Here is a 23,248-nt window from a genome sequence, read left to right on the forward strand (position 1 = left end):
GGCAAGTCACTTAACCTTTTAATGCTCTAGGCAACTCTCTAAGAATATAAGTTGCTGGGAAAATGCTAACTTGCACTGGTAGAGGAAATTCCTCATTAGGAGCTTCCTATGTCTGTGAAAACACAGGGATAGACACAATCCATAGCCTTCTTAACAATTACAAGTTCACTGAAAATGGAATGGCATGCCTTGTGACTTCATAGACCTCCAGTGGGTTGGACTTTGCAAACTGATAGTCTGTTTATAGGCAAATGATCAAATACTATGAGAAGCAAACATATTAAATACATGCAGGGTAAACAGGAATGTTTTGAAAACTCAACCAACTTTCACTCCAACTCCATGTATAAGCAGCAAAAAAAAAAAAAAGAAACAAAAAAAAAAACAACAACCCACCAAAAAAGTAAATTTGGGGGGGGAGGGGGGGCAGAGTGCCTAACTGTCCCTGTAATCAGTGTCCATCACAACTTATCTAGTTCTTATGGAGAATTTTATGGTTTTTATGCTAGCTCAACATTATCTTCATTCACTCTATTTGAACAGGAGACGCCATATACATAAAATACTGTTTTCTAATTTTAACTGTGGCTTTATTTTCACTTGATTGGCACTGTTAAATTGTTCAGAGACTTAGTTTCCTGATCTTTGAAGATGTAATTTTACTTGCTTCAGAGAGAAATAGTGTCTGATTTCCTGATAAACCTGACAACCTTCTATTGAGGACCACAATGCCCTTTTTTGAAAACTACCTGACTCACTAGAATTAAAAAGTGATACTAGTAGGGTTATAAGAGTTATTTGTTTTTAATAAGTTAAAAATCTGCCTATGAATCTGTGAAAATTCTTGCCTCATTCCCAATCTGTTTCTGAACATAGGTAAACCCCAATGATTTACTCAACATCCATCAAGACCTATGAGCTCCTAAGTAACACAATTTATGTACGTATTTGCAAATGATGCACTTTTTTAAAAAAAATATTCAATTGTTTCCCCAGTATCTCAGAATGGCAGGTATGATGAGAGAAGCACAATCAGATTTATATGATAAAGGTTAGGAAAATGCCAAAGTATAGCAGAAAATGAGGTTCATGTTGGGGGACTGGGTGTTGAGGAAAAAAATAGTAAGAAAGGTAGAAAAAACCACACAAGAGGAAGAAAAAGCAAACAAATTGAGAGTATACAAGAAAGAGTAGACTGCAAAAACTGATTATATGATATAGCCAAAAAATTGCTAGATGGATAGGTTCTTCACTTTTAAAACAGTGGTTTGGGCATTATTGTCAACAGAATAGTCTCTACTGTCTTCATATTTATATGCCACAGAAGAATAATAATAGCTAAATTTATAAAGCAATTAAAATTTGCAAAACATTTCACATGCTACCTCACTGGACCTTCACAATAATCCGAGAGGTAAACGTGCACTATGAGTATATGTACTAGACCAACAGCATATGCCTGACATGCATAAAAAGTGAAGGTCGTATGAAGAGGGAAATTGTTCAGAAAGGGGTCTGAAGAAAGAGAGGGCACATTAGAGTCAATGAAAGAAACAATTTGTGGTCAAAGAAAATAATTTTGAGAAAAAAAGTTAATGCATAATGTGACAAAAATAACTAAAAGGCAAATTACCTTTTTTCAGCACTATGCTCTTCAATATTGCTGTCCCACCTTTGGGACATCAGCAAACTAAGCTCCATTTCTTCTTTTTCTATCTGTGGTTCATTTTCTTCATCATCACTGTTCTGGGGATTTCTAGAGCTTCCAAAGGAAGGATGTGAAGATGAAATACTGTATCTTTTCCCTTGATATCCATCACTCTCCAAACCAGCCAGAAGATGTACCAAAGACTCATCAGGACTGCTCTCCACTACAAAATAAATAATAAGTGAATCTGTATTACAGTAGTTTTTATTTTCCATATAGTTTTACATTTTGAAACTTAGCAAACTTAGAACTATAAAAAAAATATAAAAAAGTTTATCTTTGAAAAATGTGGGGGAACCATTAAGGAAACTGAAAGAAGTTAAAAGGGAAGGCCAGTGATTTTCAAAACACACAGCCATTTATTAAGGAAATTTGCTTAGAGTGCTGTCAGTGGAGGGGACCATTTTGCTCGGAAGCAGTTTTAAATTTCACACTCTCAGGCTAATCCCATGCCTCAGCACCTAGATGAATGAAAACCCCTCTGAGGCTTCTGGGTTATTAGGGTTTCTGAGTCAGTGATAGTCAATTTATTAATTAGGTTAGCCAGTAGTCAATAAATTGATGGTCAGTGGTTTCTCTTGGTAACCAAAGACAAAACCATGGAGATACCTGAATGCTTAAATACCTTTGGAAAAAGAGGTGCTCTTGACAGATGAAATTAACCCTGATTGATGAACAATTAATGAGAAGGTGGACATGTTAATGAGAAAGTTGGCCAAAAGTCTTCAGCTCCTCCTTCTGAGAACTGGACTTGCTCATGAGATCATTGCTGCCTCCAGCAGTCTGGACAAAGGAATCTATCTCTACCCAGACCACTTTTGCTGGTTTTCTCCTTTTTATAAGCTGGGTCACCCTAAATTCTAATAAAGTGTTCCAAGGACAGAGGCTCATTTCTTAAGGGCAAGAATTCACCTAGATTAGATTCTGTTTATAAGGTCTAGCTGGGTGGGGTCCCACCCAAAATCACAGAGCATGTACCCTGAGGATTTGGGCAGTCTCATCTATTAGCAATATCCTTCAGAGACTGACTGACTGGCTTACAGGGGCTAGTTCCTGAATGAGGAAATAAAAGGAAAAATTTCAATCCTAATTAAGTAATTGGTTATTTATATAATAGAAAAATAATCATTTCTCTCAGTACCTAAAATCTTTATTCCAACTTACAACCTCATCAAAAAGAAAAGACTCAGGTGTAACAAATACTCATAAAAGAGAACTAATCACATTATAAAAACATCCAAAGGTTCATTATAGAACCCTCTTCCTTAAGATTCAAAAGTTCCCCAGGGAAATCAGGAGCACAACAAACTAAGTAACTATGTAGAAAAAATAAAAACATTATACATCTGGTGCTGACTGCAAGCAACACTTCATATGTATTGCATTGGTTGTATTGCTTTCATTATCAATCCAATTTCTTCTGATGCAAAGAAACAGGATCAATAGGTAGAAACTATAAGGAGCAGATTTCAGTAACAGTTTTCCAACTACCTTCTGTTGCTCTAAGTATTCAAATAGATTCTAGATGACCACATGTCAGGCATACTATAGAAGGGATGGATTTCTGCATTGCAAAGGAGATTGAACTAGCTAACTTTTGAAGTTCCTTCAAACTGGAGTAATCTGTAAGTTAAAGCTTCCTCTAAGAGTTTAATTAACTTTCGAGAAAAATAATCTTCTGCCTGAGCAACAAAAGGGTGAGAAAGATCAGATAGCTATGTAGCCCCTTCAAGGGCTTCTGCTACTCATACAATGATACATATGCATCTTAATAGGTGTTTCAAGTATATCATTAAACATCAATTTTAAAGCAAAGACTAAAAGAAAAAAAGAACTTTCTACCTTCATTGCTTTAAATCTGGCAAATACATGATATTTAACACTAACAGAAGCTTCTATTAACTGACTAAAGGGTTCAGTTTGGTAGATAAATCAAGAGTAAGATAAAGCAATTAAATGTTTAGAACTTAAAGTTAATTATATGAAGGCTTCTGGCCCAATCAATTCATCTTGGAATGTGTGGTTTCTTTCAAATCTCAGCTCAAATACTACCCCTCAAATGATCTAGTATTTGTAAAGCACTTAGCAAAGTACCTGGCACATAGTAGGCACTTATTAAATGCTTATCCCTCCTTTCCTCTCTTCCTCCTTCATAGATAAGAGCTTTCTTGATTCTTCCTGCCAACTACTACTGCCTTTCTTACTATTCTCCTGAATTATACCTTATATTTATTCTGTAAATGCTTATATGTGTACATATTGCCTCCCCCAAAAGAATATAATCTCTTTGAGGGAAGGGACTGTTTTATTTTTTTTCTTAATTCTCAGCATCCAGTATGGTGACTGGCACATAGCAGGTGCTTACTAAATACTTGCTGACTGATTGCTACTTTAAATGAGTGATCTTGTCCAAAGAGAAAAGAGTAGACATATTGCTGGAGTATCTGAATCATGTAATTGCTGGCATTCCCACTATAAACAAAGCCAGAGGAAAGAGGGAAACTGCATCTAAATGGAAGGATGGCTTATAGTTACTCTGGTTATAAATGCAGTAGCTATTATTATTCTTACTACAGTATCAATACTGATTGGAATACTTTTACACAGTTACCACAAGAAGACTCTAGTCTTCTAGAACTCAGAAGGTACCTTAGTCAGTGAACATTTGATTTGCTTGCCAAAGAGATAGAAATGGCAGAGCAAGGTATTATCAGTATAGAACATGAACTCCTTTGTAAAATTTTACAAAATAAGGAGAAACACTGGATGGCAAAATTAGTCTGAAGAAAGACTTCAAAGCCATCTAAGTCATCACAATAGATTTGTAATAATGATAATGGGGCATTTATATAGTATTTGCAAAGTACTTTATATATCTTATCTCATTTTATTCTCACAACAATCCGATGAGAGAAACTCTATTGTTATCTCCACTTTACAGACAGGGAAACTGAGTCTGAGAGACATTAAGTGACTTTCTAAGGGTCACATTTGTGTCTGAGGTGGGATCTGAGTTCAGGTCACACTTTTATCTGTGTGTGTCTGTGTGTGTGTGTGCTCATCCTTCATTGCCGAAGACGACCATGCCATCAGAGAAATGATGACATGACTTGCACTTGACTTTGTTTTGAGTGAGGGAGGGCCGTGCAGATCACCAGCCTCACTTCTCCTCCAGAGCCATCTGAATCCAGTGACCAGATATTCACCAGCATGACTGGAGATGACCCAGGATGAGGCAATCGGGGTTAAGTGACTTGCCCAAGGTCACAAAGCCAGTGAGTGTCACGTGTCTGAGGTGAGATTTGAACTCAGGTCCTCCTGACTCCTGCACTAGTGCTCTATCCACTGCACCACATAGCTGCCCCAATCTCTTCCTATAGATCATTTATGAAGAAGCGATATCATTTTTTCTTAAAGTTATAAAAACATAAATAAGCTCTAAGGGTCTTAAGTGCCAATCTAAAATGTTATAAGGTTATATAGGATTTTAAAAACTGAGTATTTATGATTACATGCTTGGATGGATAAAACAGTTGGTTCACTGGTGTATCTGAGAAGGACACTGCACAGAATGATCTGGGCTCATAAATGAACAGGAAGAGGAGGGAGGGCAGGATTTCTTTTGGAAAATTACTCAGTGCTTTCAATGACCTCAAGCTTCTTCCTGACACAAAGACACATCTCATAAATACTGTTCTTTTGGTGACACTGTATGGTTGTGTATAATGGAAGAGCTTTGAATTCAAGATGAAGGTGATCCAAAGAACAGTATGGTGGTACATGCTGCCCAGAAACAAGTGTACAAAACCATCAGTGTATGGGTGCCATTAGAGAGATGCATGGATGGAAAAGGTGGACTAGCAATGTGGAAAGAGGGAGGGATGCCTGAGTGCTCATTGCAGCCACACATTAAGAGAACTAGAGGAAAGCCCACCAGAAAGCTAGCTGCTCCCTGTGGAGGTGTCACAGGAAAACGCATGCAGAGGTAATCTAGAAAGAAAAAGCAGGGATAGGTTTTGGTAGGTATCACTATTGATTTGAGAAATGCAAATTAAAACAATTCTCAAGCACCACTTCATATTTATCAGATTAGCTAATATGACAAAAAATAAGTCTTGAAGAGGATGTGGAAAAATTGGGACACTAATGCACTGTTGGTAGAGTTGTGAATTAGTCTGACCATTCTGGACAACAATTTAGAATTATACCCAGAGAGCTATAAAACTGGGCATACCCTTTGACCAGCCATGCTACCAGTAGGTCTGTATCCTAAAGAGATCAAAGGGAAATGAATCTATTTGAATAAAAATATTTATAGCAGCTCTTTTTGTTGTGGCAAAGAATTGGAAATTGAGAGAATGTCCATCAGTTGAGGAATGGCTGAACAAGCTGTATATGATTGTGATGGAATACTGTTGTGTTATAAGAAATGATGAGCAGGATAAGTTTCAGAAAAACCTGGGAAGACTAATATGAACTCATGCAAAAATGAAGTGAGCAAAACCAGGAGAACACTGTACACCGTAACAGCAACATTGTAACAATGATCAACTGTGAATGACTCAGCTACTCTAATAAAGACAATGATCCAAGACAATTCCAAAGGACCCATGATGAAAAATGCTATCCACCACCTTCAGAGAGACTGAAAAATTCTTAAAGCAAACTGAAGCAGCACATTTTAAAATTTCTTTTTTTGTCTGTATCTTTTACAACATGGTTAATGTGGAAATGTTTTGCATGACTTCACATGTTTAATTAATATTAAATTTCTTGCTTTCTCAAGGAGGGGAATGGGGTGGGAGGGAGAGAATTCGGAATTCAAAATTTTTAAAAATGATTTAAAAATTTTTTTAAATGTAACTGGGAAATTTAATTTGGGTAATTTAATGAAATAAATAAAAAACATATTTAAAAAAGAAAAAAGTACATGTTAGAAAAGGGTGCCACCATGATAGAATAAAATATTTAAGAGAAATCTAGTAAAGGGCCTAAAAATGCTAATCAATGTTTCTAAGCTAGTAATAAGCAACTAGTATAAAGAAACTACAAGAGTAGCAAAGGGTGTCAGAGTCAGATAATAACAAAGGTGCTGACAGGTAAAGGCAATGAGGCAGTAGTGGCACTCAGCAGGGATCAGTATATGCTGCCTCTAATCAATGCCTAATACTTTTAAAAGAAGTTAGCTTGAGAAATTCCTGCTAGTCAAACAGTAAGTGTACAGATCTAGTCATGATGGTCTATTATAGCAGCTCACCTTTGGAATTACACTGATCAAGAAAATGTTTTTTTTTCCTTTCTTTTTGTCTTCCCCCTAGGAAGCAATGGTTCTTCCCCAAAAACAAAAGTGAAGTTAAAAATAAAGGGAAATGCTTCCTTTTACAAGTTTCTATAAAAAGCTTTGCAGAAAATAAAAAACAAAGGTAACTAACTTAAAGACCACATTTTTATACCTAATTGAATAAATATACATTTGATAGTGCTTTACAACATAATTTCATATTAATGACCTTGTTTGGTCTCTACAACAACTATGTGAAATAGGTAGGGGAGAAAATATTATCCTAATTTCACAGACAGAAAATCACAGAATTTCAGAGTTGGAAGGGTCCCTAGTGGTCATCTAAGTACACCTCTTATTGAAAAAAATATCCCCATCAAAACATATGCACCAACATGCATCAACTGAGGGGTAATCCACTGCCTTTCAAGGCACCTCATTCTAATTTTGCAGGCTCTTATTGTTAGGAAATTTTCCTTATATCTAGCATAAATTTGTCCCTTTAAAACTTGCACCCTTTGCTCCCAGTTCTATCCTTTGAAACCAAACAACATAAGTTTAATTGAACTTGAGCTATTTTATCATTCTGACTGCATATCTATGGATCTTCTCCAGTTTATAAGTGTACTTATAAAAATATGGTACCCAGTATTCAATACAATGCTCCAGGTATGATCTAACAGGGCAGAGCAGAGCAGGACCATCAATCAAATACTCACCAAGAGCTTCTTAGGTGTTATTTTGCTAATCATTGGGTATAACAAAGAAAGGCAAAAAAACCACTTCCTGTCCTCAAGGTACTAGTGGCAGCTACAGTGGATAGAGTGCTAGGCCTGGAAGTCAGGAAGATATGAGTTAAAATCCAGTCTGAGATACTTATCAGCTATGTGATCCTGAGCAAATCATTTAACTGCTGTATGCCTCAGTTTCCCCATCTGTAAAATGGGAATATTAATATACCTACCCCTTGGAGTTGTGAGGATCAGAAGAAATAATTGTAAAGTGCTTGGCATAGTGTCAGGCACATAGTAATGCTCAATAAATGCTAACTCTTTTTCTCTCCCTATCTACATAATAATGGGAATAAATCAGTACATATAAGATATATACAGAGCAGATGGAAAATAACTTCAAAGGGAAAGTCTTGAGAAGCTAGGGGCACCCAGATTATTGCCAGACTTCACTGTTTATGTTGTTCCATCATGTCTGAATCTTCATGACCCCATGGACCATAGCATGCTCCATGGTGTTTTCCTAGCAAACATACTAGAGCAGTTTGCCATTTCCCTCTCCAGTGGATTAAGACAGAGGTTAAGTGACTTACCTAGGGTTACATAGCCAAGTAAATGTCTAAGGCCGAATTTCAATTCAGGTCTTCCTGACTCCAGGTTCAGTGCTCTAACCACTGAGCCATCTAGCTCCCAGGAACTATTCCTCTCCTAACGCTGAGTAAAATCACAATGGATGTCTTGGCTGCCACAGGATACTATTGACTCCTACTGACTGAGCTTGAAGTCTACTAATACTCATCTTTTTTTCAGACAAGCTGCTATTCAATCATCTCTTATCTACAACCTTGTACTTGTGATACATATTTTTTGAACCCCATGTACAAGACTTTACATTTATTCCTTATAAATTTCATCTTATTTGATCCAGTCCAGTGATCTAACTTTATCAAGATCTCTTTAGATACTGACAATATTATTTAAGGAACTGAGGCTCAAAATTACACAACTTTGGCTCATACCATAATGCTCATAAATGGTAAGGAAGAGATTCAATCTCTGGCTTTCAGGTAAACTTAATGCATTCTCAGCTATGCTACAACGCCTTTTACATACCACTATTTTACATGCACACAGTACTTTCTAGATTTCAAAGTCCTTTACAAATAGTAAATCATATTAACCTAACACCAAATCTGTGAAGTATGCAGGGTAGAAATTACCAGCCTTACTTTAAAAAAGAGGAAACTGAGTCTTAGCAAGTTAAGTCCAAAGTACCAGAGCAAGAACCACAGGCTGACTCCTGTTGCCAATTCCTAGGCCGGTGCTCCTGTAGCTGTATTATACAAGCTAAACATAAAACAATTAATTCACCCAAAACACTGTTGACATAAATCTAAAAGGTGGAATATGGCATGCTTACTGTGGTATTAAATTACTTACTGAAAACTGGAGACTGACTCAGTCTTTGGGACAGAGGCTGGAAAGTCTGACTTGTTTCCATAAGGTTCAAAATTGCTTCTTCATTAATAAGTGCTTCTTCTTCTTTAAGAATGTTCTTTCTTAAGTATTCTTATGATAAAAACAAGGCCAACATTCAGTTATAGCATCTTCTAAAATTTAAACTTTCAGAATTTAAAAAAATTACCTGGTGAACATTTAAAAAAATTATCCAATAAAATCTTAAAATACTGCAATCTGCACAAAGTTACAATTGAGGTCAATCATTCCTGCTTTGAAAGTAAATTTTTATTTCTAATGTCTAATAATGAGAGACTTTCACAAAAGTTCTTAAGTTCTAGAGGTTTTCAATTCAATATTTCAAAGAGCTCTATAACTTATCACTCTCATACTGTTTTAATGGGGAACTAGAGTATGATCAGTACATTAAGGTTCAGGCAGATACAGGACAAAAATTCATTTCATCTTACATTATAGCAAAGAGGTGAATACAGCACATAATGAGAAGAAAAACAGACCATTTGTTGGTGGCAACTATCAAATGACAAATAGGATTAATAACAGCTACGTGTGGGCTACTTAGAAATGTACACACTTCGTACCCTCTCCATACACCCTACTAGTCTAAACCCTAATTTCTAAAGTTAAAATAAACATTCATAAAGGTCTTCCAACATTTAAAAACAAATAATTAAACAAAATAGATCACACGAGTGCTCTAATGAAGACTATATAATCCAATAAAAAAAGCTCACCTTTGTTCAGCTCTTTCTCTTGATGGACTTCTACCACATTGGCTGGTGAACAGGGAACAGCTTCAGTAGACAAAACTTCAGAATGCAAAGTTAACTCAGCAGAGAACTCCTGGGATCCATTACTATAGTCCACAGATCCTGATAATGTTCTGCTTAATTAAAACACATTCTTTAAAACTAACTAGATTACCAAGGGAGAAAGGTCAGTTCAATGAACTGTATGAAATGACTACTTACACAGAGAAATCATTCTGCTTAAGAACTTCCTGAAGTCTCTTCTGAAACATGTTTTCACTCTCTGTTGCTGGAATGCATCCACGATCTTCAAATTTAAAAAGTGCATTCAAAAAAGGAAGAGGACCTTTTTAGGCAAATAGTAAATGAATAAAATATTCTGAAGCAACACTAAGCTTATTTCCTCAAGGAACTTTTAAAAGTGATAGTAACTTACCAACTTTTGTGAAACACCTTTATCTAAAAGCTGTTCTCTAATAATGTCAAACAAAATTAAAATGGTTACTCATATATTGATGATAAGTACTTGAAATCAATTCAAGATTACATTCCATAATTATAGAATTAAGAGTGGAAAAAGAACATTTCCCTTAACCTATCAATGTATTATGTTCCTGAATACAATGGAGGAATTCTAGTTTCTTTACTTCCTAGATAAACAACAACATTATTATTTTAAAATTTGTACAAGAGACACTCAAATATTGTCAAAAAAATTTTAGTGTCTTAAATATTAAAATGAACTTCAGTATAGATATTTTTTAACTTCAAAATTTTCTGAGAGCTACGAGAAATAATCTAAATGAAAAAGTACTCAAAATACCAACAAACCAATTTGGGGGCAATACTACATGTCCTAGCCTTCCATAGCTTAGTTAATTATAACCAGTGTTTCCAAAAATGTGTTTCACAATCTCCATCTGGGGAGACAGGAGAATCAGAAGGTTTATAGTGGGATAAAAGGAAAAAGTACAGGAAAGTAAAAACTGAGACTATAGGAGTAGAAACATTAATCACTAAATAAGCAGAAATGGGAAAACCGTAAGATCCTCTAGAGTCTGTGAAAGTGAAGAGATATTGACAATGGGATATCAACAGAAGGGAAAGTTTACATGAAAACTGAAAGGAGATTTGTGAAATTCATTCTGATATGAGCAGTAAAAACAATTTAGAACGTAACTTTAAAGGTTTTGCACAGTGCATTAAGCACAACTCCTCCGTGAGATAAAACTGTACATATATTACTTATCCCTATTTTACTGAAGAGGCCACTGAGGCTATGACAGGTTAAATAAGTTGCCCATGACTGACCACAGAGCTTCTGACAAGTTGTACTGGAAGTTAATAATTTTGACTATATAAAAATGTTAAGTTTAAAAAAAATTTTAATAAAGAACAAGTAGCAGTGTGCTGTTAGTTTATACCTTGTGATTCAGGTTGGCTAATTTGAGAGGATTCATTTCTGTTTCTCCGACGTTGCTTTTCATCTTCCCATATGGCTTGTAAACCCGGGTTCCCACCAATTTGAGCTACAAGTGAAAACAAATATTTCAAAGTAAAGTAGTGAAAAAACTTTTATTTAAAAAATGGACATTTTATTTCTCTTTCCCCTGCCCAATAACAACCTTGACTTACTGTGAGTACTATAAGAAATTTGCAAATAGTTTCCAGAAACAAGCCTACAACAGGTCCTTAGCTTAGTTTGTGTTTGACAATGTTTCTCCTTTATATTCTTGATTATTCTTGCTTCTTGTACGGCTCCCCAAATCACTAGCCTAAGAAAACTCAAACATCTAACTGGACAAAAATACTTAGGAATCCTCCAGACTTTTATGAAAACTGAACAAGGGAATGAAAAGGAAAAGTAGAATGATTTTCTGTAGTCATATTGATTTTCAGTCTATGAAACAATGTAATATAGCTATTTGTTCAATAATGATTAGCTACCAAATACACAGGAATAATAGGAACAACAGTTTCCTCAACTATTTTCTAATAATGAATTTTTCCAGTGCTCTCTACTGGATCTAAAACTAACCACCGAATCTACCTAATTTCCAACAACCTTTCTTAATTCGGCCATGCAACTCATGTCTTCTTTCAATGCATCATTAGGGTATGGAGTTAATCCTGGGTTCTCTTCGGTTTTGCACAACCTGACTCTAACCAGGTTTAACCTGATGACATACTGCCCTGTCTCATGCTCTCTGTGGTACAAACATATAGGCTTGCTTCCTCTTCCTCACCCATGACACTCCATCTCCCCTCTCTACCCTCTGCTGAGTCTGTGCCCCATACCTACGATGTACTCCCTTTTCACCTTGGTGTCTTAGAATCCCTAATTTTCATCTCTTCCCCACATCATCTTTTATTTATGTATTTACTCTTTTACACATACACATGTACATATGTGTGTATGTGTATACATATGTTTCGAATATTCTTGGATGTGCATGTTGCCTCCCCTGAAAGAATGTATGCTTCCTGAGGACAGGGACTGTTCCTTCTTTTTTTTGATCTTCACATTTCCAGAACCAAGGACAGTGCATTTTCTACCTGACTGAATTGTTCCTTGTAGGTTCTGCTAAAGGAGAAAAAAGCTTCTGCACCACAAGGGAAATGTTTCAAGCACAGGCCTTATAATGGGCTATATCATGTTATCTAAAGACTAGCCGAAGCTCAGAGACAATTATCATCGGAAGGCCAGTCACCAGGCGATTATTATTACTGAGCATACTAATTTAATACAGAAAATTTAAAGGTATGAGAGAGTTTCAATCCATACTAGTAGAAGGGGTCTCCACACTAACTGAATTATGAATTCTTGAAAGTTTTTTTTTTTTGAGATATTGGAATACTTGTTTTGGCATTTTAGAAATGGCATAAAATAAAAATGCACACACACATATACCTTCAACCTCCAGCCGATTTAGAATATCAGCAGCTACAGCATCCACTTCTAATTCACAGGTACTTTGTGGTTCAACACCTTCCAGAATTAAAGAACTATAATGAAATGAAATTACAACAGAATATAATCACAGTACATTTTATTTAATTTGTACACATATAAAATATTTTTATTTTGATTCATATTTGGAGTGACTATCAGAAAATCACTGTAGAAAAGTGATTTCACTGTGAAAAGTGAAAACTATATTAGTTAAGTTCACAATAATTAGTAACTATAGAGTTGGTACATGGTTTGTGTATTTTTAAATGAAATAATAAACTAGGAGAGAAAAATATTAGTAAATATTAATATCAAAGACTATTATTTAAAATGCACAATATGCAGCTCAGTTGAATAGTCTACAGATAGATGGATATAAAATTAAAAAAAAATTTTTTTAAACAAGAATATTCCATCTAGGACAGAAAGGAGTAACAGGGCAGCTCCAAAAGTCACTTGTACCAGATATACAGAGCTAAGCAGTGTGGATACATTTCACCTACAATACTTGATAAGAAATATAAAATATCTAAGAAGAGGTAAAAGAGGAGACATCTAAAAAGAGGTTAAAAAAAACCCCAAAACTAACCACAATAGTGACATTGAGGGGAGAATAGAGAAAGCAAAGGATGGTAAGTAATGCTAACCTTCTTCCTTCCCTACAACCATTATTCAACAAGCTAAAGTTTGCTTAAAAAAAATACAAACAAACTACAATATGGAAAAATCATACTGAATGCTCCACAAAGGAGTCAGAAAACATGAAAACCAACAAAATGAAAACATTTTAGCCTTATGAAAATTACCCTGTACCACACGACACAAGAATATTCCCTTCAGTAGTCAGAGATCAGAAAGTTATCAAAGTTATAGGGCTATCATAAATCTAGACTCTTCACAAACTGACCTAAATATGAAAAGGTATTATCTACAAACTTGGCATTTTCATGCACTAAATATCCTGAAGATAAAAAAAGACTTGGTAAATATGATATCTGATGTTCCCATGTAGTAAACGATGGCAAGATACACACGTGTCACACTCATTCAGTCACTATCTTAAGAAAAGAAGATTAGCAAACTCTCATTTTCAGAAGTCTATCTTGGAGTAAATCAATTTGAAAGGACAGAATCTAATGTGGTAACTACGTTTGATTCCATTGCTACTAATGGAAAAAGGAAATAATAGCCAATACATCAGAGCAGCCTATCTCTTAACTCTTTTTGAGCTCCGTCATTATCAGAGAAAAAAGCTAAAAGGATCTCAATTTAACAGCTCATCTGAGACTAGGTACCCTGAACATTGCTGCATTCCTGGTAACATAATACAGTGCCACCACAGGCTCTGCCAAAACCTTTGTGTATACCTGAAACCAAAATCTTGTGGCTGAGTGATGTATACTATTGAGGAGCCATACTGATCCTGTGCTGATCACGTGTTTTATGATATCACTGTCTAAATTGGTTCAAACGAAGAAATGACAATGAATAATTGAAAATAAAAAACTATCACAAAATACAGAAATATCTAAATCAAATTGGAACAATTATAGGGAAAAGATCAATTTCAAGTTTGAAGAAAACTAAAGGAAAGAATTCTCAGCCTTTAAAATTAAATTAGGATTATAGGATCATGACCATAGGATCATAGCTCTCAGGCTGGAGGGGACTAAGAAGTCGTCTAATTCAACACCTTAATTTTACTGACGTAGAAACAGAGGTCCAGGGAGTTTAAGTGACTTGCCCAAGGTTACATAGGCAATAGGCATCAAAGGCAAGGTTGAATCTATTATAATACATAGAGCAATGAATGACATAGAAAAAATAATACTTAATCTCAGTATATAATTTATTAATTGGCTTTTAAACAGAAGTGACGTTGCATCTGTACTAAAAAAAAAAAAATTTCCCAAATAGTCTTCTGTGTGTGTGTGTTCGTCCTTTGTTGCCAAAGAAGACCATGCCATCGGAGAAGTAATGACATGACTTGCACTTGACTTTGTTTTGAGTGAGGGAGGGCTGTGCAGGTTACCAGCCTCACTTCTCCTCCAGAGCCATCTGAATCCAGTGACCAGATATTCATCAGGATGACTGGAGATGACCCAGGATGAGGCAATTGGGGTTAAGTGACTTGTCCAAGGTCACACAGCTAGTGAGTGTCAAGTGTCTGAGGTGAGATTTGAACTCAGGTCCTCCTGACTCCTGCACTGGAGCTCTTTCCACTGTACCACCTACCTGCCCCATGGAGTCCTTCTATTGACTAGTTGTAAGACCTAGTCAAATCATAAAAAAAAAAAAAAAAGTTTAATTATTTTTATCTGTAAAAATAAGGGGGGTAGGAAGGGTTAATGGAGATTGTATTAGATTATCAGTTCTCAAAACATATTTTACAAAACCTGTTCCCGATAGCTGTGAATAGAAGGGTTCCTTGAGAACACTCTCCATGCTGGTCATGTTTTTCCAAGAAAAAAAGAAGTTTCATTCCTGAAAATGGTCCTACATTCTAAAATACAATACTGCATTGTAACATTAAGTTCTGGTAGTTCCAAGCAGAAAAAGAGTATGGGCTGATCCCATAGCAAGAGGTAAAGATAGTAACACTACTATATATACCCAAGAATATTAAGAGGTGGAGAAAAGGAGTTCAATCTCATGTTAATCCTCTAAGTACAAGTAAGGGTGGATAATGACAAGAAACAGATGAACTGTGACCTACATGACCAGATCAGAGCAGAGATTCCTGCATATGTATGTGTTTGTGCGTATATATTTGTACATGTGTATGTATGCATATGTATGTGCAAACATACATATATGTTTTAAAAGTTGAACTTATTTTGCCCCAAATGTTCCTGACTTCACCCCCAGACTAGACCAGCATTTATGACTTTCATTGAGCGAGCGCTGCGCAGAGCGCAGGAGATAAAATAAAAAAGTCAGGCCATCCCTGCCCTCCAGGAGCTCCCAGGCTGCGGGGAGAGTCAGACGCCAAGGACCCATTCTCGGTCTTTGGTGTGTATTGACGAAGCACATCCTGATGCCTCAGTCACATGGGATCCATTTGACATCGTCAAGGACTTTGGCAACAAGGATCTTCCTGTCTGGGTTGTCTTGGGCAGGCTGCATCTCCGTAAATGTTGCTTCACAGGATGATGGCTGAGGGCACTGGCTGGAAGCAAGGATATTCCCAGGGCTTTGGGGGTTGGAGTCCATCAGGGGAGAGAGTGATCAGAGTGGTGATGTGGTTTAACTTGCCACACGTGCTGCCTCGCTTCTTTAGCCAGGTTAGCTTGCCTGCCTTGTGAATGGCACTTAGGGTTGGGCTGGCAGCAGGACTGGTGATCTAGAGGAGGGGTGCCTGCCAGGGCTCCTGCGCAGGGGCTGGTTCAACAGTTGTTGCTGATGGTGCTCAGGGAGGTGGACCCCCCTCCACAATGGTATCATGGAACTTTAGGGCATGAAACATACTGATGAAAGCCAAATAGTCTTAGTCTAAGGTTGAAGATATTCTTAGCAACTTAACTGTTTAAGTTATAATATGATAATTTTAGTATAAAGAGCACCCTAATTCTAACATCTCTGTCTCACTAGCCCTTTCTTGATGTTGACACTTTAATTATGAAAGAAGAACTCGGGGGTAGAGGTAGGGAGATATTTCGTCAGTGATCCTTTCAAAATGAAAGACACTCCTAGAAGGGCTATACCGTATCATGAATTTATGTGGGATGGTAGAAAGAGCTCTGGAAAAGTTTGAGTCCCAGCTGTTATAAGCCATGAAAACTAAGCAAAATTTCCCTTCCCTCATTTATAAAAATATCATCATACATTCCCCTGTTTTCTTTGAAGTTTGCTATGAGGCTCATAAGATAACGTATGGAAAAGCATTTTAAATACATTTAAATTATTATTATTGTTTTCAAATTTACAACCGTCTGAGAGCAACTCTTTACAAAATAAGACACATCATGGGTATATGCTTTGTTGAGGTAAACCAAGAGAACTTATAGTATCCCTTGCCATGACTGCCCTTGTCAAATATGAGATAAATTTTTATTTATTTTTGCTTTTTATTGAGAATTTTTATTTTATTTTCCCCAGTTACATGTAAAAACAATTTTAACATACATTTAAAATAAATCTGAGTTCCAAATTCTCTCCTCTCCAACCTTCCCCTGCATTGAGAAGACAAGCAATTCGATATCAGTTATATTTCCATACATATTTCCATTTTAGTTATGCTGTGAAAGAAAATAGACACTCATCCCCCCAATAAACAAGAAAAATGAAGAAAGTTTTTAAAAAGTATATTTAGATCTGCATTCAGACTCCATCAGTTCTTTCCCTGGAGATGCATAGTATTTTTCATCTTAAGTCCTTTGGAATTATCTTGGATCATCTCAATCATATATCACAAGTAACAAACCATTTCCCACTGGATGGGTATTCCCTTCATTTCCAATTCTTTGCCACCACAAAAAGAGATGCTATAAATTTTTTTTTGCAAAAAAAAATCTCTTTGGAACATGGACCTAGTTTATGGTATTGAATATCTAGGTCAAAGGGTAGGCGTGGTTTTATAGTCCTTTGGGCACAATTTCAAATTGCTCTCCAGAATGGTTGAATCAGTTCACAAATTCATCAATAGTGCCTTAGTGTCTCAATTTTCCACATCCTCTCCAGCATTTCTAATTTTCTTTTTCTGTCATATTCACCAATCTGACAGGCATATGGTGGTAATATGAGGCCATTTTACTGAAGAATAACAATAGATACTTATAATATAATGTTAAATAATACTTTTTAGTTATTTTATTTATTTAATATTTCTCAGAAAAGGTCATTCTATTACTTTTGAGAACCATACACCATAAAGATAAAGTCTCATGTCACCAATATACTCACCAATTTTAAATAGTGACATTAAGAACCCCATTTCTCTTAGGTGTCCAAATGTAATGCTGGGGGCAACTGGTTGACAAGTTTAAGAGCACTTGGACTAGGAATGAGGAGATATCTGGATTCAAATTCCACTTCTAATTCTTATTGTGTAACTTTAAGACAAATGGCATGTTGTATGTCTGTTTCCTTCTCTATAAAAAGGTACTATATACCTATAAAACTTACCTTACAAGACTGTTTTAAGGATCAAATGAGTGAGGTGTGTGTGTGTGTGGGTGTATAACATATATATTCAATGAATGCATACGCACAATTAACACACTGAGTTTATAAATTATACAAACACAGTAATATCAGACATTTTTATAGCATTTTAAGGGTTAAAAAAAATCACATCTGTCTATGTGTACATAATTGGCTTGGAAATTTATATATGTATAAAACACAAAGTTTACGTGTATGTACATATATGGTTTTCTAAAGTGCTACGCAAATATCTATTAAAATTTGTTATTGTTCTAAAATGAGATTTTTCTTCTAATTAACTTTTAGACATTAAAAGAGAATTTTGTAGTAAGGAGCTATCATTTAGTAAATTATCCAATTTTTTCTCCTTGGTTAATCAGAAATCTAAAAAATTAAATGCACACTTTTAAGATAACTGTCATTTTACATTTCATAATGCCCTCTATATCCCATTTGATCCTAAATTTTCCCCTAATCTATAGAGGGCTAAGAATTGGAAACTGAAGAGATGTATATCAAATGGGGAATAGCTGAAAAAGTTGTGGTATGATGGAATATTATTGTGCCATAAGAAATGATGAGCAGGATGATTTCAGAAAAACCTGGAAAGACTTACATGAACTGATACAGAGCCAAGTAAGCAGATCCAGGAGAACACTGCACATGGTAACAGAAATACTGTCTGAGGAACAACTATGAATGACTTAGCTATTCTTGGCAATATAAAGATCCAAGACAATCCCAAAGGACTCATGATGAGAAATGCTCTCTTCTCCAAAGAAAGTACCAATGATGCCTGAATACAGACTGAAGCATATCATTTTTTACTTTCTCTTTTTTGTTTTGTTCAATCCCCTCCCCAAATGATTAATATGGAAATGTTTTACATGATTATACATGTATAACCTATATTGCTTATCGTCCTGGAGAAGGAGGGATAGAATTTGGAACTCAAAACTTAACAACAAATGTTACAAAGTGTTTATGCATGGAATTAAGAAAAAATAAAATATTTAAAAAAAGATAACCGACACATTATTATATATTCTAAGTACTTACTACTGTGCTTTGAGTTTATCCAGATGAACCCTTTCTTTGAACCCCAGAATTTACTGTCCTTGGTGAAAGATAATTTAACGCACTAAAGGGTAGTATCAACTTATATTTATGAATGCATATTTTAACCCAATTTTGTATTCTCTATTAAAAAAACCAACCAAACAAAAACAACGTGCTCAGATAAGGAAGCAGATGAAACACTTGAAATAATGACAGAGAAGTTAACTGTTACCCCCTCATCTTTAATGGATAAGCATTGACAAGTCAGAAAAGTGTGTGCTGTGTGTCATAGGCCCTCCCTGGCCTTGTGCACTGAAAATCCATAAATTGATCATTTAGGAAAAAATACCAGCTCTTGACTTGGGAAATCTGAGAATACAGTCTATGGTACTAAAAAGTCATTGGAATAAATTTCTAAACCAATTTCTAAACCAATTATACAGTTAAGAAATATCAAACTATATATATAAAGCCCAATTTTAAAAATTTACATCAGGTGAAATCACCAATTTTCACTTTTGGCTGTGAAATGGATAAGAAAACTGCACTTGGACAAGCTGGAAACCAATAAGAACCAAATTTTAATCCCACCTCAAACAGTAGCTGTATATGAATCTAGGCAAGCCACTTAACTGCTCTGAATCTCAGTTTCCTCATCTATTAAACAGTGAGGATCAAATGATCAATATGTGAAAAGCACCTTTTAAACTTTAAATCATACAAATGCTATTATGCTTATTTTGGTATGACTATGTTTCAACAAAACACCATGTCAATTTAAAAACAAGAATTTTAACAGTCAACTTACAGACGATGGATACAGAATGAATATTGGTAATGACTATTTACCAGAATAAGCCATATTACTCAGGAGGGAGGTAGTGTAAAATTTTCAGAACACTTTTCCTCCCCCAACTAATTTTCACATAATAATGTGGGAAAAAAGGGTTCTTGAGTGCAAATGTTTGGGTTTTTTCAGGGCAGGTATTTAAGCCTATGATTCAGTTTAGCAAATATTAGCTGAGTCTTAACTTTTTAAAAATGTTTGCACGTAGGAAAACAATATACTGAAATATTTATGTTAAATTCTATAATCCAGTAGCCATTAGTTTATCATGACAAATAGGAGAATATATATTTATAGTTTCTTCTTTAATTTTAAAATATTTGCTAACCTTGGTATTTCATCCTCTTCCCAACGAAACAGAGTACTAGTAAGGGAATTTCCTGGTAACCGATCTTTGTAACATCCAATTCCATGCAATGTATCACCTAGGAATAGAAAAGGTAAAAGAAATAAAAGCATCTTCTTATTTGCATAATGCTTTAAGTAAAAATTCAATGCCTTATCACCTCTATGATGAGCTCTAAAATTACTTAAGCATTGCAAATGTATGCCAATAGACAGATTTTATAATGTTTTTAAACCAAAAAAGAAAGGATTCACAATGTATGTGTGTGGGAGAATAAATGTGATATGTTGTAGGTATACTTATATAATAACATTTTTTTGAACAACAAAAAAAAATGTATCATGCCAACTCTGAAGAAATGAAAGCACTGATAATCACATTTTAAAAAAAACAGAAAATGTATATTTGTGGTCTCTAACCTAAATTCCCCAAGAAACCTATGTCTGTGGCTTTCACTGAGACCTACAGAAACTGAATACCAGATCAAATTTAAAACACAATTGAGAACTCATTCCCCAAGTGAAGGAGAATACACAATGCATTCCAGATGCAAGAGCAGCGAGTGGAAATCTCTCGTGAATGTAGATGCAATTTGACCTGTAGATGATAAGAGGACTATATATGTTTGCTCACAAGTTATAGGTTAAGAAAGTGTGATAAGAGGTCATGTTTCAGAAGCTGCCTCTGAAGAGTTACTATGTCCTAGGACGTTTCTTTCTGAAGATTAACTCTTTCTATGCAGGGAAGACTGAATAGCAAAAGGAAGAAAATTGATGCTAAGATTTATACACTAAATTCACAATCTCATATTATTATAACTCTTAATGCTTGTATATCATATATCCATAAGAGACAACTATCTTTGCTATTAAGACCTTTTAAATAAAATATCTGACAAACTAATAAAGGTTACACCATGGATTCCCTTAAGGAATCTTCCACACTGTGGATAAAGATCTTTCATGAATAAAAGGACAACATTTTGCTGGCTCCACAAGCATCTATGTCAATTTTCATGGAATATGAAAATGTGATGTTCTTTTCTTTGAATATGTTCTATGTGTATTTTATTAAATTATTAAAAGGCTAAAATATACATAGGAGGCACTTTAAAAATTGAAGGAATAAGAAGTGTAAAAAAGGCTATAAAGTGTCTAAATTTGGACATTACCATATCTTTTAGAAAATTCACATTATAGGTTCTTAAGTATACAATTCCTATTAAATAATCTATTTCGTGTAAGTACTTCTTTAAAATTCATTTAAGCCAATCCATAATAAAACAAACTTTGATATCATTTTATATTATATCTGGATTTCATTTAAATTCAGTAAAACATTTATTAAAGTGTCTACCTTGTGCAAGGCAACATGTAATACAAAGATAAGATGAAACAACCTTACCTTCCTAGAACTTATATTCTACATAGGGTTCCATGTAGAACAAATTTAAATTATGAATTAGAAAAGTTTGTCATAGAGCATATTTTATAATTTTGAGCCAAAATGACAGGAGCATAGGGGTACCATAGAAATCAATTCATTCTGTGTCTGAGTTGCCCTGCAAAATTTCACAATGTGTGATTTCCAAAAACTGTGACAGAATTCAACAACAACAACATACAGTAATTTCCCACTCCTTCATAAACCAATATGAAGGGTTCAATTTCCTGTACATGCAACTCAAACCTTACTTCCCTTCTTTAACATCTTTAACTATATATCATTTGAACCTTCCCTTATGCATTTAAACACACAAAATTTTATCTTGAAAAAAACTATTATTGGACTGTATTATTCTTTCCTTCTACCTACCATATCATTTCTCACAATCATGATTAAACTTCTTCAATGATTTATCAACATTCACTACCTCACATTATTTACTATCTCTTTAACTGTCTACAGTTCGCTTTTTTAATTATTGAACTTCATTAATAATATTTTAAAATGATGAGGCAGTCTGGTGTTGTGGTTAAAGAGATGGGTTCAAATCCAGCCTGTGACACATACTGGTTATGTAAACCTAATCACAAAACCTCTCGTTGCCCAAAAGAACTCTTAAAAAAGAAACTCAAAACTCCTTCCCTCCCCAATTATCAAATATTTATGTCCAAAAAATGTGTGTGTCATTCTGTGTACATCACATATCACCTCTGAGTCAGAAGGTAGGGTAGCATAGATCATAAGTCTTTTGGAATTTTAACTGATCATTGCACTGAAGTCTTATGTCATTCAAATTATTTATTTATGATGTTTGTTTTTGTAGCATAAATTATCCTTCAGGTTCTGCTCATTTCACCGTGTCTGTTTCACAATTTGTTTTCTATATTCAAGATTCCATTCATGCAAGTGAATCTCTCAAATTACCAATGATCTCATCCATGTCTTTTCCACTGCTAATCAATCCTTCTTGAGAGTTAGTATTAATGACCAGACTATCTTCATTGGCTTCTAGACCACTATACATACTCTCTCAGAGATCTCCTTTGATGGTGTTTGTCCTGTTACTTTCAGAGTATCCTGAGTCCTTCTTCTTTTGCTCCTCTGCAATCATACTTGTGTCCTTGAGAACCTGATTCATTCTCATGCTTTCAGTTATCACCTCTATAAACTACTCTCCAATTTCATTTCCCACAATAGTCTTGCCATCCCTTTTTTCAGGTCTTTATATTTCATTGCCTATATGACATCTTCACTTGGAAATCCAACTAATATCTAAAACTTGTTTTTTTTTCATAAAGATTTCTCATTTTGAAAAAAGAAATTTTGGTATCTTTTATTTTTACATCACCTAAATTTCCCAGCATATTCCTCCTTCAATCTCTTGTCAGAGAATAATCTCTTATTATAAAGGATAAAAAAAGGGGAAAAAGAGTTGAACAAAACTAACCATCATATTGAAAGTCTGACAATGTATTCAGTATTTCATACCCATACCTCTGCAAAA

General features: G+C 35.0%; 1 protein-coding gene across 5 annotated transcripts in view; it reads right to left on the minus strand.

The window, feature by feature from the left end:
- Positions 1–23,248, minus strand: part of REV3L (REV3 like, DNA directed polymerase zeta catalytic subunit) — a 263,108-nt gene that overhangs the window by 121,507 nt on the left and 118,353 nt on the right. For 4 of the 5 annotated variants that reach the window (XM_072637633.1, XM_072637635.1, XM_072637636.1 and 1 more), the window contains exons 6-12: positions 20,281–20,377; positions 12,860–12,954; positions 11,373–11,477; positions 10,171–10,255; positions 9,934–10,085; positions 9,161–9,289; positions 1,634–1,871 (exon numbers count right to left, since the gene is read on the minus strand). In XM_072637633.1, the coding sequence (XP_072493734.1) occupies positions 1,634–1,871; positions 9,161–9,289; positions 9,934–10,085; positions 10,171–10,255; positions 11,373–11,477; positions 12,860–12,954; positions 20,281–20,377 (901 nt within the window). The remainder of the gene's footprint in view (positions 1–1,633; positions 1,872–9,160; positions 9,290–9,933; positions 10,086–10,170; positions 10,256–11,372; positions 11,478–12,859; positions 12,955–20,280; positions 20,378–23,248) is intronic. The other variant, XM_072637634.1, reaches the window with a different exon arrangement.

Source organism: Notamacropus eugenii, chromosome 2, assembly GCF_028372415.1.
Source record: "Notamacropus eugenii isolate mMacEug1 chromosome 2, mMacEug1.pri_v2, whole genome shotgun sequence".
Classification (NCBI taxonomy): Eukaryota; Metazoa; Chordata; class Mammalia; order Diprotodontia; family Macropodidae; genus Notamacropus; species Notamacropus eugenii.